The 19,184-nt window shown below is 31.9% G+C and overlaps 1 protein-coding gene across 3 annotated transcripts in view; it reads right to left on the reverse strand.

The window, feature by feature from the left end:
- Positions 1-1,630: 1,630 nt before the first annotated feature.
- Rala (Ras-like protein A) overlaps positions 1,631-19,184 on the reverse strand; it is a 39,027-nt gene continuing 21,473 nt past the window's right edge. For 2 of the 3 annotated variants that reach the window (XM_085944970.1, XM_085944968.1), the window contains exon 5: positions 1,631-5,010. In XM_085944970.1, the coding sequence (XP_085801096.1) occupies positions 4,897-5,010 (114 nt within the window). In that variant the 3' untranslated portion in view covers positions 1,631-4,896. Of the gene's footprint in view, positions 11,315-19,184 lie in introns of all 3 variants that reach the window. The other variant, XM_085944969.1, reaches the window with a different exon arrangement.

Below are 19,184 nucleotides of genomic sequence, written 5' to 3' on the forward strand. Positions count from 1 at the left end.
TACTATGTATCATAATATTGAAAGTTGTATATTAACTCGAGTGCGCACACCACGCCTGGCGCAAGGCCATTAGAGGTCATTAGCATGTTATCGAATTGGGGTAATTAGTAGCTCAGCAGTGAATGTATTAACTTATATTGAAGCCTTTCATTATTGATGTCGTACCTATTGGACTCTTCGCCATCCACCCGCTAAGTTGAAACACGCATCATGGCTACTGAGGTTATACAGTATTATATAAAACCAGTGAGTGGATACTTTCGTAATGAAAGGTGTTTTGGTTGAAAAACAAAAAAATACATAATTCATACTTTCTTTGTCTGAAGTCTTTTTCTATGCCTGCAGAAGTTTGCATATTAAACTTGTGATCGGTGGATCACAGGTTTTAATCATGCTGCAGGTAAAATTCATGTATATTTTCCGTACTCACGACAATTGACCGTGCAGATTGTTTCACAAACTTATTCAAAAAAACCTATTGTCGAAAAGCACCACCTGAGTAAGGCTGTATGTAACAGTGCGAGTAATGGTAATTTAATATATTAGTATATAGTATGTACGAACTGTGCTAACAATCCAAAGTTAAAACAGTAAACTGTATTACACTTATTCAAATAAGCTCACTGCGATATTGAAGAAAATTAATAATTGCTACGATATTTCAAAATAATAATATTGTCTCTTGAACCCCTTATTTTACCATAAAATTTATAACGCCCACGATCGCAGAGTCAACGTCCCAGGTTCGAATCCTGTGCCTGGCAAATATATACATATTATATTGGTTTTTCAATATGTGTTTGGAGTCAGCGTATGGACCTAATAGGTTTAGCCAGAGGCTAACATCCATTTCTCTTAAAAATAAAAAATCTGATAATGCAAACATCCACTCTGTCGAGGTCCATCTGATCTTCTTAGGATCAGAAATGGTCAAAAAAAAATTAATACGGATTGAAGTCTCCTTTAAAATTTTCTCATCAAACAAACAGGTATCCAACTAAATTGTAAAAAAATATATTTTTGTGTAGGTAGTCAATTTACAACACATGTTATGGTAGGTATCAAATCTTTTTGGTAAAATTACAACCGTTAGCTGTTTTGCTTAGTATCAAAACCAGAAAACTACAGTACATCAGCCACATTATGATGACAAAGGCACAGCAATCCCAAACTTGGCATCCAAGAAAAGATCAATGGTAAACATAGTAGAGGAGACAACACCGCATTTCATGGCTTAAGAACCACCGTGATTGATACAAGTGCAGCTCTGCCAAACTGTTCTGGGTAGTAGGTGATAAAGCAAAGTTCGCATTGATGGTGACTATCCGCCTTAGTGGATGGCACGATAAGACGAAGATTATTTCAGTCTGCAATGGTCAATTGTCGGTTTATTCGTATGGAGGTCCATCTTGGGGAGTAAAAATGGCGATCTCAACTGTATTGACTTGTAGCTTTACAGTTTGTAGAATTGTACAAGGTTATTTTTCTTACATTCTCAATTAATCTTGAGTATTCACGTCAGCAGTTTAGTTTGGATAATCCAGTTAGCCCACTGTATATCGCTTACTGAAATATTGTGATGATGTAAGATTTATTAAATAGTTAAAAGAGGTGGAAATAAAACACAACGTTATGTAAAATGTTACTTTATGACTATGTGTAAAATATCCATATGCTTTTATAAATATAACAAAATAATATACAAGTTTTTCAAAATACATATGAATCGCGTGCTTATAGACAAGAGGCAGTACAGCGTAGTGCTAAAATAATGCTTTGTTTCATTTAATATCATGTTATTTGAACGACAATCTATGGTTATTATTTTGTAAAAATGTTTTATATAAAATGGTCTGGAATCAAAAAGGTGTTCCGTTTTATAAAAGTTTTTTTGGCTTATTATTTCAATCACTGTCCACTGACGTCTCCCCCTCTCCTTCCACTAAAATATTCACCCGTCACACGCATCTTTTCGAGGTTTCCACAATAAATACTCCCCCCTTTCGTATTGCTATAACTATTAACATTATTTTGTCTTACGACGGCTACAAAATGAACATAAAAGTGAATGCTAGATTTACCTTTACTAAAACAAACATTATCAATACATCTTAAAAACGGTTTCTGTATTTTAATTTTATTATTTTTAACAATTTACAAAATACCGTAGTTATTTATTTATAATTAAAAAAATATGCTGGGTTCGTTTTGTACCTACTCTCTTTAAATTAAGTTAATTTTGTTTGTACCAAAATCTTATTAAATTGTATGTTAATTTTACGAATCGAGATTAGTGATGATTTTTTTATCAGCCCCCGCTGAATTTGTAATTTTTTTTTTAATCATAAAATTTGATGAGAGCAACATTTATGATATTGTCTATGATTCTTTATCAGACATGTTCAACATGCACAATGAATTGCTAAAGCGTCAATAAATAATTTTATAATTATGTAATACAATATAAATAATTTCAATCATAATATTGAAATACGATGAAAATTAATATAATAATTATTTGCATTTTTCTTGCAAAGCCATATACATTTATTACGATAGAATGAAAAGAGGATTAAATGGAATAATTTTGAATAAGCATACAATTCGATAATATTATTAACTAATACATAATACACAATTAAATTGATAAAATATATTATATCGAATGCTGCAAATATTTTGAAGTCGAAACTAAAAAACATCAAACACATAACACATTGAATTGACTTTCAATTTTAGAATATTATGGCGGCAAAACAAATATTTTTTGAATTCAGTATAAAAGTAATGAGAATAATATTGTGTTGCATATGTGAAAAAATTTTAGTGTTAGAGAAAAGATTGTGCCACAAATTAATAGTATATTTGGGTAATATAAAATAAACTTTTATATTTAAAAAATCAAATTGATTCGGTCGCACCTCGGGCGGTAAGGAATCAATCCTCTCCATTAAGGAATTATAACAGTTTCGTCTTTTATTTTTAAATATACAAAAAAAAAAACAGCACCACCAAAATGTCTATGTTAAGATGTTCAATTTAAAACATAGACAAGAACACACTTATATACAAATAATAATAGTGGAAATTTAATAGTGCAAGATTTATATTAAAAAATTCTCATAATTATAAATAGTAAGGTGAAATAACATTTTTTTTATAAACAAGAACATTTTAGATACATACAATTTTTTATAGCCAACCGTATGGAAAACAAGAGATAAAAAAATGTTTTTTTTTAATTCCTGCAAATCAAAATAATATACCATTCTCAGCATGAAGTTACTGTAATATGCCACAAGTAATATTCAGTGGATAAGGTACAATACTGGTATATCATATCTTCACAAATGGCAATTTGACATAGTAGGGTTTATAAGACATCCTTTATCCACGGGATAAAGAAAGAATAGAACATACAACATCAAATGTTAACACTACATAATATCTGAGTTTCAGCAATAATGTAAAGGTTGGCAATATTACATTCTTTTTGTCTATGGTCACCTGACTGTCACCCAAATATACTCATCAAACATCAATTCTCGCTTGTATTAGATTCCATGTATATATTGTATTAAACATTGTGTATTTTTTAATGACAATATTCCACCATATACTAATTACAATTATGAGATATTATAACGATTGCAATAATCGTTTGTAACTTTTCTAATTAAAATTAATACAAACTTATCGACGGTGACTTAAAGTCTGAGCAAGTAAGTAAACACATAAAATAAATTGAAAAACTAACGATAGTTGGTGCGCTCTGCTCTTTGTAAAACTCACAGTTAAAATAATAGATCTATGTTATTATTTTTACACATTTCGCATCCTCTCAAATACAATATAATATTGTCGTTTGGTATGGACAAGTATTAATTTCAATGCGATTTATCTAATACATCCGTTATTCGTCAGATAAGATTCATTTATAAGAAAACAAATGGTTATGAACACATTCCGTGAGTGAGGTCACAATACATTTATATGACTTTCTCAAAGCCTGGGTATTTCTATGATTGTTTTACTATACCACTGTTTCATTACGCTATTATCATTAAGCATCATGGCCTGTTATAGACTGTGGAATTTTTAAGTGTGTAGTGCAGTAAAAAATTGATTTTACGAACTTCGGATTCAACAGACTACAGAATCTCAGACACGTATTCCGTTCGTAAAGAATGTTCGACGCGTGATTAGAATGTGAACACACAACATTGCGTGCGATAACTAGTTTTGTTGTCTGGATTGTGTAAATAGGATTTTGTTTTTAGAAAATAATTGAAAACATGTACACTAAGTTGTCAATTTTTAACATATTATGCATTCAGGATACTTATAATGGACTTTCGGCTTTAACGGAGGCCCCCTCGCCCGAATCAGTCACACACAATATTGACAATTACAAAAATGCATAATATTATTCATGAAACGAAAGGACATGTATCTTCCAATAAATCCATTTGTATATGTTATAAACGAGAATCTATTCCGACAAATAACAGATATCGATGTAGAAATTTCAATTACTGCATACGATCAAAACACATTTGGAATATTCAAGTTTTTGGAGTATTCATTTTAAGGGACAATTCTGTGATTTTACAAAACATAGTTTCTCCACATGACATTATATTATCACAAATAAACCGTCAACCTATGAAATGAATAAGTCCTACAACAATTGAAATCTCCGACATCGACGTGGATTCAATTATCACTTAACATTAGAACCGTATGCACAGATCAAATGCAAAATTATCACAAAGTATTGTGCCTTTTGCACGCATCTTTAAAATATATTACATATATATATAATCGGTCTGTCCTATTTGCAATATTGATTGATGTCCATATTCGTAGGCGAGTGTTAATTAGAATAAACTACAACTACATCAAGGCACAGCACTTGGCAATGTGTTTCTTTTTGTGGGCGTGCGGAGAATTGCCGTTGGCAAGGTCCGCCTTGCGCCGCGACACTTCCCTGATGAGCTGGTGAAAGAGCTGACGCACAAAACAAAATAATAAAACATTTCGTCAGTCAAATAAAATCAAAAGTGTTTGTTCGGACAGTTACAATTATTACATTAAAAAAAAATGTTACAACATCATACTTAACCACTCGTCTGATTATCTTTAATAAAATTGTAATAAAGACGTATTTTATCCAACCGTGTTCCAAAGAATATGGCCACCACGTTATGTGGAGCTATAGTAATCTTATTAGTTACCATTAATTTAATTGTTTATTGAGAAGAGGAAGTGAATCAAAAATACAGAATCACATCGCCTCAGTCCAAATTCATACATTAATGAAATTGAAAAATTGAATCAAAGATTCTCTGTATGTACCAATTACCCACAGCAACTAGCAGAAAAAGAAACTTACACGGAGAATGGTTGTCAGCCAATCGCCCGATCCATTAGGTTCTCACTCTGGTTCAAACACATTAGAAAACAACATGTAGTAATTATTTATGTAATCTAGACATGGGATTGTAACATGAACCCGCAGCTTCACAGACGGGAGCTCTGCCAACTACTCAATTAAATTGAATGGACTGACATTTTAAATACGATTCGAAATCGAAAAAAAATTCTTGCAGTCTTTAGACATTTTTATATGAAAGCTTTTCCAAACCAACAGTCCGATCTTGTAAAACTCAAAATTTTGTTCAATAATCAATATCTAGTTCTGTATAAGATTTATTTTACCCAAAACATGTCGTAATCATTTCAAAAATCCTCGCAAATCGTGACTATACAATGGAAAAATTTGCAAACCTAGTAAATTACCAGAGATCATTGTCATTTTATAAATTTAATCTGTTTTCATTTCTTAAATTTCGAAATTAATTTTAAAACAAAGTTTTTATTGATAAATAGATTTACAAAGTCTACAAGATAGAGCAAAGATATGTCATGATTTACTATCTTTGAAGATTTTAAAAACAATCAAATGAGTGATTTAAGTATGAGTACAACATAGTTATACATGACAACAACAGAAAATTCAGCAAATATTATTTAAGTTACAATAGAATAAATAAGTATGTGACAATGCACGTTTAGGATACATGGAAATGGTGATACGAAGACAGCATAAATGATACGATTAGGAATGTCGACAAAAGTGTCGATACTTTTGTTTCAATATGACATCCCTATACATTTTATTGAGATTAAAACGATTCCCGAAGAATGAATTGTTAGCACATTGAGACAAGGATTGTATTCACCGTAGATTCAAAACGCTTAACACTATAAATACAGAGATAGAAGCTCATTAAAAATTAAAATAATATCATTTGATTCGCCCGCGGATGTCTTCTTCTTCGAACAATTAATGGGAATGCTAGTGAGATGACGTACAAGAAAGTAAAACGAGATTATCCTACAAAATAAATAGGTTATTATCTAACAGAAAGCTTTATACATTTTTATATTATTATTATTATCTGATATTTTAAATTGATAAAACTGACCAGGATATTTGATCATATTTATATAGAAGTAATAATTTACTATTAATTATAGGGTATTATTTTTTGCTTACATGTATTCAAGGAGAACTAAATTCTTTCTGCGAAAGGAAAAAGTCTAAACGGCTAAAATAATGAAAAATTAGTGAAACATGCAAAATTAACCATAATGCATAAATGAGAAAGAAGATGAATCGAATCAGCAACGCAAAATTCACACAGAAACATAGACCTTCAACATACAAAGTGGCCTAAAACTCAATCTTCTTTTGGCTCTTTGTGGTGTTAAGACTTATCAACCTTTTCCTTTCGCACACAGAATTATTTGTCTATTAGAGCAGCGTTTTCCAACATTTATATAGCGATACACGAGTCCAATGAGTGTGGACTATAACTAAATTTTTTTTTTTGTATTACAACAATTTATGGCGATTCCGAAACGCTTTTGATGTGGTCGAGTTTGGTAGTCATAGTTAAAATAATATTCTGTACGTTGGCGCATAGAAAATTGGCTGTTTGTTTTGACAATAAATCGAAAAAAATTTATATCAGAACACAAAAATGAGACACTACAAATTAATTTATAATACAAAATAGTAACCCTTCTCCAGCTTCACTTTCATATGGTTAAAATTCATTTTATAGAACAAGGTTTCCTTCAACTCTCAATGCCCCTTTTCCAACGTATTGTACTTTTAAAACTGTGCATGTTGTAATTAATTTCAGCCGATATTTCATTCAAGAATGGTATTCTAACCCCCCACACGCAGAATGCAGAACTATTTTACTTCACATTTGAAATATTTTGAAGGAGAGTTTTTTGAAACAGTCTACTACTACTACAAATGTATGTACCATTTTATTCATCAATAATCCTTCAAAAATATGATGCGTACATTTTCGAGACAAATATTAAGTGAGCTTATATCGAGTTAAGTCCGCTGATATTAAAACAGTAAGTTTTAACACTGGCCGAGTCGCTGATAATCGGGCGTCATTTTAAGAAGCATATGATTCATCAAAGTAGTATATCAATGTCACAAACAGACATGCCCTAAATCCATGTAATCCATAACAGTGTGTACATCACCTAGCCAACGGGATTCAACCCCTAAATCCTCGTCGCAGTAGCACATCATGCTACCCTTTTGCTAGTGAGTGGCAGAATTTATTAAGAATTGTATCCGTAAAGTATATTTTTTAATGATTTCTAAGTAGATAATTAATTTATAAGATAACTCTGACCATCACTTTCGGATACCTTGGAAAACGCTGCATTAGGTCGATATTACAATATAGACTCATTCATAATAATGTAGCTGTTTAAAAGTTATCAGTCACGAGATATTTGATAAACATCATAGCTTAGCGGTTGTTCTTTATTCTGGCCATTGTTTAGTGAATATGTACAATATTTTATTTAAATTCTGAATGTTAGGGATACAAAAATACATGACATATTATGCTATTCAGCGAGTGATTATGGTGGGCTACATTTATCATTAATTATCATTCATTTATTTGTACAATGAGATTACCACGAGATACTATCATTACAACAGGTAAAAGATAAAATTATGTTGAAGCAACATCTCCGGCATTAAAAGTGCATCAATGACAGTATGTTAAGCACCATTTTTTTTTAGCAGAGATCTAAGTAAAACATAAAAAATCCCATAAACTGTAAATTAATTAAAATACTCCATTGAAAATGCCAACACTTCGGTATATAATGAGGAATTTGACATTGAAATAAATAAAATATCACGAAATAAAAGTAATAAAATATTTCCAGACAGATGTCACAATGTAGCTCGAAACAAATTGATAATGTACAATAAAAAATAAACAAGTCATGGTTGAAGCTGCTATGTGTTACAATCGTCAAAAAATTAGGAAAGAAACGACTCAAACCGTGTTAATTTATATTGCGAATGAAAGCAACACTGAAAAAAAATTATTGATTATTTCACATTTTAATTCACATTAATAAAGTTTAATTTATAATACAATTCATAAATTTTATTCCACTATGAATTTTGATACGGAATTAGGTATAAAACAATGTTTTAAGAAATTTCTCATTACATATTACCAAAGATATAAACATTATAATTTCATCTGGGTAAAAAAAAATGATAGGTTCAAATGAAGCATTTCAAATAACAAATGATCCGTTTTATGAATATTGAATTCTGATATTTAATGAATACATATTGCTTTTGAGTTAGAGAAGGGCAAAACAAAAAAAAACACCAGTCAGTGCAGTGCAGTCTGTTACTTTGATATGATCACCACCCTCACCGCTGTTACGATAATCATTAATCTTAGCAAACAGTATTATCCTTCCAAGCTTACCATGTGTGCAATGACATAATTCGGGTGACACTAATGAGTAACACCGGACGGTACCTGCAATCAACTGGAGCAGTCTACGGAATACTAAAACGTGCAGCACTGTTTTTAAAATTATTTCTTAACACGTAAGATGCCGTTTTCAACACTTTACCTACCACAAATACATATCGTCGTTGAAACTAGTGGCCGCTGTTAACCCGTCTTGCAAATGATGTAATTCGAAAAACATTGTAACATTGTTAAATGGTGAATGATTTAACTCCATAACCATATATTTGTATACGAAACCATAATGTTTTTTGTCTCTGCTGTAAAGTAGCATTTTTGGAGTTACACAATTTTCTAGTTTCAACGACGAATATGCCAAATATTGCCAATGTCTGATAAAAATTCAATCGAAAAATTTGAATTATGAAACTTTTGAAACTACAGATATATTTCAATCAAGTTTCCAGAAAATATTTTCACCCAATATAATATAATAAAACTTCAGGAATGTTCCAAAACAAAAATGCCCATTCAAGACATTTTTATGATTATTTTATGACTAAATATTTACTAGCAGCCACTTGAAGTGACATCCTCCACCACAAGATGGCAAAGTGTGTTTGGACCCAAAGTATCGACTTAATAGATTGCGCAAGTGGCCAGCAACCATTTCTCGTAAAAACTAAAATCTGTTAATACCTTACTCTGTGGAGACCCTATGATCTTCTTAAGATCCAACATGGCAATACTTAGCTATAACAGGGAGCGGTAGGTAGTGTTAATTATTAAATTAATCACGTTACAGCAGGTAATTTCAGCGGGACATTATTCATCTAATCTTAAACAGTTAAAGTGTTAATCTTAGATGACATGATCTAATAATTCAAACTGATGATGTCTGCTGAGTTGAATTCCACTTCTGCCACCGTCCGGCGCTCTCCCACAGTGTTACCAACATTCAATCATATTAGTCAATAATTATTATCGATTTGATGTGTTTGATGAATTATTACAACGACCGAAACATAAACAATCACTTGGGAAGGCTACAGAAAAATATACACGGGATGAAACACACTGCAGAAATCTTCACGGTGACAATGTTGACTACACAATAATATCTCCGGCTGTTATTGACACATGAGTGATGCACGTACATTAAGGTGATCCCCCCGACCAGAACGTTGCGAGACTGCCACACTTTCAAGACTTAAAAACACAGCACATATTTTTTAATGTAAATGGGATTTACTTTAGTATAATTTCGTTTTACGAACTTCTCTCTTCACAATTAAATTGGAAAAAAAAACAGATAATTAACGCTAAGCGTTCCAAAAAACTAGCAATAAATAATCCCATTAGCATTATCATTCAAATGCTATGATTACAGGGAAATGATGCTAGAGCTGAAAAAGTTAGTATGACATTCAACATGGCAATGTCGCACAACAGATCTGGTCATTGGCTATGCATTACATTATAGATACCACATTAGCGACCCAGAGGACTAATATGTATTAGAGACATCTAGTGACGAAATTGTGACACATGCAATTAAATACAATTCACTGATAAATTAACACTGACAACGTACTAGACAAAATACTACAAACTGCTTTATTGAACATACATAATTCAGAAAACTCATTAGAAAATATAGCCAATAGAAAAAATCTTTTTCAAAAGTAAGACACCCGGCAGGAATCGAACCTGCGTCTCTTGGGTATCTTGACACCCGTGTCTCACTTTTTTCGAAAAAGATTTTTTCTATTGGCTATATTTTCTCATGAGTGTTTTCAGAATTATGTATGTTCAACAATCGGAATGGTACATTCTTAAATCTTGTGAATTATTCGTTGAATAAAAGAAATAGTTGATTAAACTGCTTTATAAAAGAAGGCTTATAATCGATTGATATATAATTATTTAAATATAAATAAAAAGAATTTAAAGTTAAAAACATTTTTTAAATAATCAAATGTGTATACGTAAATAAAATGTCAATGTTTATTTTTAGTATATTGGAATGGGTAAATTAATGTGGGAAGTAAGTTACTTTATATATTTCAATTGCACGTATCGTAATTCTGTCACTAGAGGTCTCTAGTGCATATTTCTCTTGATGAGTCGAGAGCGGACCACCTTAACTTACAGCAAACGAACGAGCGCACAAACAATATCTAGTCCGGACGCCACACCTCGCCACCGACGTCACAAAAACAAAGCAACCATCACACACAACAATAATATACAGTTCACAAGCCACTCGGGTCCTCGGTCGAGAGTCACGCCGCGCCGAACCTGAACAAATGAACCGACTCGCGATCCGAGATCCGTTTACAAGCCCAGGCGGGAAGAGTCGCGCAGACCTAAAGCAGCACGCACTTGATTCTCTTCCTCTTGCGTTTGTCTTGGCCGTTCCCCATCTTGTTGTCTTCGGACTTCCGCGAGCGGATCTCGCGCATCAGATCGAAGAACACCTGCGGGACGGACACGCCACATCACGCACAGTTCATTATATCACGTATGAGTAACAGTTAACAGTTACCGACCCCCCACACCCACCCCGTGAACCGTAAACAATATTTACACGTATTTACAACCACAATGAAATAGCAGAACTCATTTACCCGGTGCTGATGATTTTTTAAATGCTACAAAAATTAAAGAACTACATAATCTAAAATCATCACTAAAATTTCCATTTGTTGTTTATTACATCTCAATCCCCGATTTAATCTTTTCTAGTGATTTCCCATTTAATTGGTAGTAATTTTAAGATAATTATTTAAGCTTACTTATAATATATCACTTGTGTATTCAGCACATGAGAACTTATTCGTGTAGAACAGTTCGCGAGTGGAGAACTACAAGGTTCTAAGTGTTTGTCCTTGGAGAAACAAAAGTAACAATGAGGCAGCTTAGAATACTACTTCATTGTTGGGTTTGTTTTTTCAAGGACGAACACTTAGAACCTTGTAGTATTAGGCTCGCGAGTTATTTTTATAATATAAAATACCATCTTATAGCATTGACAAAAAATATATATTTATGTGTGAAAGGAAAGGAAAAATAGTTTTTAAAAAATTTAAATGATATGCCAAATTAACCTCTGTATCAGTCAGTGGCAAGGAGTGGAAGTAGGCTGTTAAAATCTGACATAAATAGTGCACACTAAACTTTTTCAGTCATACTCATTTGTTTTCGTTGAATTAAGAATAAATATTACATGTGGTGTTGGTTGGTTTTTAAAATTCATTAAGCTCTGCCTAAACCAAACCATAATAGATATATCTATAAAATAATTTTAAATAATTTATAGATGTTTTCTTACTACTATTTATTATGGCTTGGTTTACGCAGTTTAAAAAAATTAAAAACTAACCAATTAGATCAATGAAAACAAATACGTAACTGACAAAGTTTGATGTGTACTATTTATGTCAAATCTTAACAGCCTACCTCCATCCTTTACCGCTGATATCTGCAGTCTTCAAATTAAGTATAATGTAATGTTCGTAACCACAAGTTTACCAAACTCATCTATTTTGGTCAACCCAAACTATTAAAATAATGACAATTATATATCTGATGGTTAGTTTTATATAATTTAAGAAGTGAAAGATAGATTATATTCCAATAAAAGATATCAGTTATCCAAAAGTCGCGAAATGTGGCATGTGTGAACAACACCAGTGAATTACTAAATTTCACACAGAAGTATAAAAATTCCAATTGAAAGTTGGCCAAACTTTCTCCCGAAAAGTAGTGACCTGCGTCCAATCTCCCAATTCCTTTCACACACGGATATTTTAGAATATCAAACGTAGATTTTTGGTACCTACACTCGATAAAGTTGGCTATATTATTAAAACATGTGCCGTACCTTTTTAATAGTATGATAAATACCAAGTGTCATCAAATTTAATATGTTTATAGTAGACTCAGGGTATCTCTGAATCAGATAAGTAATAATTAATGGTTCCATAGTCGATATACTTTTTAAATATACGACCGCTTTTTACTTTATCAATCAATCCCTGAATAAAATAACATAATAGGAAAGACATAATTATTATATCAAAGAACTGATAATAAACGTTTTAAATATCCATAGACAATAAAAAAATATTTGAACATAATTCATAAATTATTAGAAGATTTTTTTCTCAGTGTTGTCATACCTTCGTAAAAAATATAATAAACAAGCATTGTCATGAAATTTCAAACTCTGTACAGTAAATATTATTATTCCTCTCCACCAAGGCACAAAGCGAATAAGCAACAATGGAATTTTTCACACCATGCTTTTTACTGTCACCAGATTATAAATGAGTTCTACTAAATACATAAAATAAATAAAATATCATTGTAGTGTTGATGGGACACAATCGGATGTGATAAATAGCCGAGGTAAAAATATCGATTTAAAAGATTTTAATAAAAAAAAAAATAACAAGCACTATAAATTGTTAACCAAAACCCAAAACACACAGAATTTATTTTAAATGGTTCACATTCGGCCCCGACCTCGGCAACTGGGTATAGTAACTCTGCAACCCAGAATAAGGGCTAGATGCATAATCATAGTTGTGTTCATTAAGTGGCCTTATTTTTCCTATTAACTTATGAAGCATAATCAAGTTTCATACACAGAATTCAAGCAAATTCATCCCTCCATTTAAATTTGTTTTTAATATCATTCTCGAATACGACTCTCAAAGTACTTATTATATTATATTCATAAACTATCAAATCCAGCTATATTTGTTGGGGTAATAGTATTAAACTGGAGGAATTTGAATGACTCTTTGAATGAGTTTGATTTACCAATTCACTCTTTATTTACTAGTATGTTTTCAAAAAGGAAATATTATATTTGCAATCAATGACATTAATATGGACGATGCATCTGGAAAGAAAAATGACACTCACTTTTTCGTCGGGTCTGCCGAATGGCATAATCTGTTCTAACGCCATTACAATAAAGGTGATATTGCTATAAATTCCCGATGCTTTTGTCGGGTCTGCCGAATGGTTCGGTTCGAACGGGTTCGCTCAAATGAAGATTGACACTAGAAACACTGTTCTAACGCCATTACAATAAAGGTGATATTGCTATAAATTCCCGATGCGTGATATCGCATACTGGAAATTGCGTGACGTCTACCTATACAATGCGAATGTGGCTATGCGTGAATTTATTTGCTAGCTACTGTATTGAGTGCGTTGTCCATTAATAATGTCATTGTTTGCAATCCTAAATGTGCTCGATAATTTTTTTGTGCTTTCTCAAAATAGCGTAATATGGAGATAACTGACTTTGAAACTAATAGCTTTAAATATAATATTAAACTTTGTTTATTCATTTATGGCATTTGTATGCTTAGATAATCGGTACCCGATACAATTTTGCAATGTCGCAAACAAACTAACAAATTACAATACTTAGTTTACTGTGCTGCGTAAATGCTTGGTGCTAATCAGCAATCACCCGATTACAGCCGCATAAGTTAAGAGGCATATAAGGTCACTTATGACTATGCATCTGACCCTAAATTGACATCAAATAAAGAGATTATCTCATTTAAAACGCTTTTGCTGTTACTTAATATTCACACCTTTTATCTCATACTATTCGTTGTTGTCATATTTACCATAATTCATCGCGAAACGAAGGAATAGTAAACTAAATTGGTGACAGAAATTGATTAGTTGTCAGATTGAAAAGGCTTAATTTTTCGACTACAAAACAATAGTCTGGACTGTAGAATACATTAAATAGTTTGATATTTTTTCAAAATAAAATTGAAATAATATAGTGCAAAACATCAATTACTGCGACGTAGAAAAACAGATAATTAAAAATCGAATTTCTCAGATTCTGTAACAAATCGAATGTAGACAGAAAAAATTTGACTGGGTACTTCAATAAACGATTAACACATATTATGTACAATGTTAAATACTATATTCAAATAGTGTCTGTCAATTATATGTGATTAGCTAACCATTATAAGATCCTCATTATTAAACCACGTATGTTTATAACGCAAGGTAATTATTCAAATTTACATATTGCCCATCTATTAAAAGCAACTAAAATCATGTCATAGGAGCACTTTTCAAAAAGTATCTGACATTCCGCCGGTTTTACACGCGGAAACAAATGAAAACAAGCTCATTCGTGATTTTTTCCCGCCCGCCAAGTGCGTCAGTCGCTGGCAATTAACCTGTGAGCGAGGTAGTGTACTTGGCACAAGTCAGATTTTCATTTCACACGAAATGACAGAACGACTTGAGCAGCAGTACCTATTGCATCAAACTTGGCGATACCCAAAGAGAAAAACTCAGCAAGCCAAAATGACAAGATCATTGACCGTCTGCTAACTTCGGTAATGCAGGACCCAAGGCCAACTATATGCAGACCATGGTACTGAATTGCGAATTACGATGGTACTCTAGTTAATGATCATCTTTAAATGCAATGCGGTAACTTGTTTGCAATAATCGATTGCAAATTTTGTTCAAATTATTACCATATTACATTCAAAGTAAGACCAATAACTAGCACTACAACCGAAATTTACAGTTTCATGTCACAGCCTGATTATATTCGGCCTAGTGCAGGGCTGTAAGGCAACGTTTTGAGCCAGAATTTGGCCTTTGTGTGTATGCTGCTAATAATGGAGCAGAACTAACTACATTCGATCTTGGTTCTTACGACCACGGAAATAGCGAGATTTCGGATGTAATGATTAAACATTCGTTTTTACATTCTTTCATACATTTTAGTTTATGATTTTTTCCATACGTTTATTTATTCACTTTTGTAACGAGCTACCTCTCGGGTATACCGAGCAAAACTGTTTATGTGTCAATCGTTTAAAAACAACATTTTCGACCATAAGCAATAAAATCCGACCGGACAGTGAACTAGACCAATGCCGCCGGTATCGGATTACGTTTATGACACTAGTTAAGCGTCTAAGTACCTAATTAGTGTTTTCGCCGACAACATTGAAAAAGTATCCACACATATGATTGAAATTACATGTAAAAAATCCAAGCTTTGTGAAGTCAGTAGGTTACCTACCAGCGCCGGCGGCTCAGCGCTTCTTTTGTAGTTTATTAATGCCATGCTTGTTTCGGGGATTTTTACGATGGTTTTCAGATTTTTTATGTTCTATGCTTAAGAACGTGGCCCGGAAAATGTTATATAACAAATAATGCTTATAACGAGCAAATTCACTCGGTCCCATCTTCCTCGTAATAACCAAGTTCGACTGTACATATTTCGTAGAACACGCTTTGACCCCCTACTTTCCCAACATAGTTTCTTGTGATTCTTAGCTTTTCAAGCTGAAAATGTTGCTGAAAAATACCCAATTTGGCACACCTATATAATATACTCCATTCCCAAAGAGGCATTACAGAAATGCTTCCAATAATAGTGAAACCGATGGGAGATGTCGACTGCCTCATGTAATAACACACCAATTCGAAATAGTGTGTTTTATGTTTTTTGAGCTATTGTTGCATAGAAATAAATACCACACCAGCCAATTTTTTTTTGGATTTTTTTCTCGAAAAACACCCAAAATACTGTTTAAAATAATACTCGTAAGTAGAGTTATGATTATATAACATTTTTTGTAAAATCTTAAATTACATGGAATAATAATCCACTTGTAGTTGGTGTGTTATTACTCGGAAAAAATATACATGCTCCCTACACAAATCATTTTAGTGTATCATTTAACTATGATTTCACCGTGGAATATGACACTAATTCAACTTTCACCTTCAAATCTCGCCTTTATCAACATATAACAACACTGTATTGAAAAATCATTATCCTTTGTAATGAATCGCACCTACTTTCATTATCACAAATTGCTTTTGTGACAGTAAAATTGTATTATTTTTGTTATTGTGTACAAATGACTAATTTTAATATTATTATTAATACTATCGGCCTATGGTAGGTACTATTGGAATTTGAATTTAAATTCTAATGGATTTAAGTTATGAACTATTCCATTTAATTAATATGTCGCCAACTAGATCTCGGCGAATATTACAATAAGCTCAAGAGACTAATAAAATAAAGGATGGAAACAATAAAAAAATAAATCTCCTATTTCAGACAACACATTTTTAGGTTATAATTATAAATGATTCAACCTTAAATATTCTGTCTGTACTATTGGCTCCTACAGGATTTTCAATGTTTATAATATTCTGTGTTTCGTAATATAAACTATAACGTCTTCCTATCATTAGTAAGCATCGTATAAATGCATATTTGCACCATTAGTTTCCAATTTATAACCTACAATAATTATTCTTCTTGTATTGATTCCATGACGACTTGTGATAAGTAAATAAGGTAATACTTGCCTATTTTTGCACATGTGTTGACCTTTTTACTATACTTTTATGATAAATATGGTAGTAAAAAAAGTCTAAAAGGTTTATTGCATGTTTGGGTGAAAATTGGATAGTCCAGGTTGATTTTATCCCCATCTGAAGACTACGAATAGTCCTAGTGATCCTGAATTGTCGGGTTTTAGTTGTTCCTCCAGTGTGCCATTATGACGCAAAAATTTGGAGTAGATTTGGGAATGATTGATGATTTGATCGAAGAAATTACGAAATCTCCAGCAGATCTTACACAGAATGAAATATATCGCTCTATTTTAGAGCATAATAAATAACAGTATACTTCTGTCAGTACTTTGCCACCTTGAAACATAAATGCACTTGTAGACATCACGTCATCAGACATGACGCTGTCCTTACTAAGTGCATCTGTACAAAGTATTTTCACTATAAATTGACACACTTGAATCGAGAAAAAGAAGAGAGCTGTAATTTAAGACTTGTGTAAAAGGAAGAAAGCCAACAAAGCACTCAATTCAGGTGAAGAATATGTGAATGAATATAAGAATATTTGAATACCATGGAAGCACTATGTAAAAATTCTTGCCAATTCAAATATGTACCCAAAAAATGAGTGAATCCAAACGTCAAGTTAGTTTTGATTCATTTTGTATTATTGGCAATCATGAGAAACAATTGGATTACATCTTACGATATGACAAGTTAGTGCAAAAGAAAACCCAAAAACTACCAGCTTCTTTAAGACATTTAAAAGCACTTATTTATGGTTTGTCATGCAATAACGAAATAATAAAAGTATGTAAAACTATGTTTTTACAAACACTTTCAATTTCAAATATGTGGGTGGTGAGTGCTTTTAAAAAAAGAAAGAGTCAGAATTGCTATTGTATAGTCAAGGCAGGTACAACAACCGTTCTCATGCACTCAAGGAAGCAAAAAAAATAGTGTAATTGAACATGTTAATAATATATTTCATAAGAAAAGAATCCCACTATGTTAGAAAAAATAGCCAAAAAGAATATTAAGACGAGAATTTGAATATGGTGAAAATGTTTCCCCAATATAGCATATGATTTGGATCAAAATAATATCAATTTCCAATTGCTACTGAACGCCAATATAAAGGCATATTTTTCTCGTATTTATTCGTCTGAACAGGAACGGAAACAATAATTGAGTAAATTAAATATTTAATAAAAAATAATGTGATTATCAGCAACATTTATTATTTACAGAACGTTCGAGAGAGATGAAACAGGGTGATATAAATCGTGCAAAAGAAAATCACATTACAACTGTTACAGCATGTTTTGATTTACAAAAGTTTTAACTGTGTCACAAAGTGAAGTATGAGTCTTTCATTATAAGAGAAAATAATATGCCATCTATAATCTCACTGTTCATGATAGGATGGCTATTAATTGTTACCTTTGGCATCTACAAACAGCTAAGTGAGGTGCGATAGAAATAAGTAGCTGCATAGAAGTATAGAAGTCTTATAAGTACTATTTTTACATATTTTAAATCTAATTTTAAGAATACAGTTGTATATTAGTTGATAGTTTTCCTATACTTAATTTAAAAAGTTTAATTTACATAACGTTTATAATGCTGCAACGTAATTTACGTAAAATATATAGGTAACAAACTATCCTATCATTTCTTAATTTATACTACCAATCATTATTATGTTGAGTGGACTATTCATTAAGTAACTTTGCAATTATTTTACTATAATATTATGTTCTGTAAAACAATTTCCTGAAACTGACTGAATGGTTAAAATACAGTTTATTGCGATAAAATATTGTTTAATTAAAAAATCCTTCATATTCCATCAGAATATCTAATCATATTTTTGGTTTAATCAAATATCATCGAGAGAGAAAACACTAAGAGCACATACTATGTCATTTCCCGTAAAATTCAAAACAAAAATCTCTC

The sequence above is a fragment of the Rhyacophila brunnea genome, unplaced genomic scaffold (genome assembly GCF_057557595.1).
Source record: "Rhyacophila brunnea isolate RB1 unplaced genomic scaffold, BYU_Rbru_1.0 scaffold_17, whole genome shotgun sequence".
Classification (NCBI taxonomy): domain Eukaryota; kingdom Metazoa; phylum Arthropoda; class Insecta; order Trichoptera; family Rhyacophilidae; genus Rhyacophila; species Rhyacophila brunnea.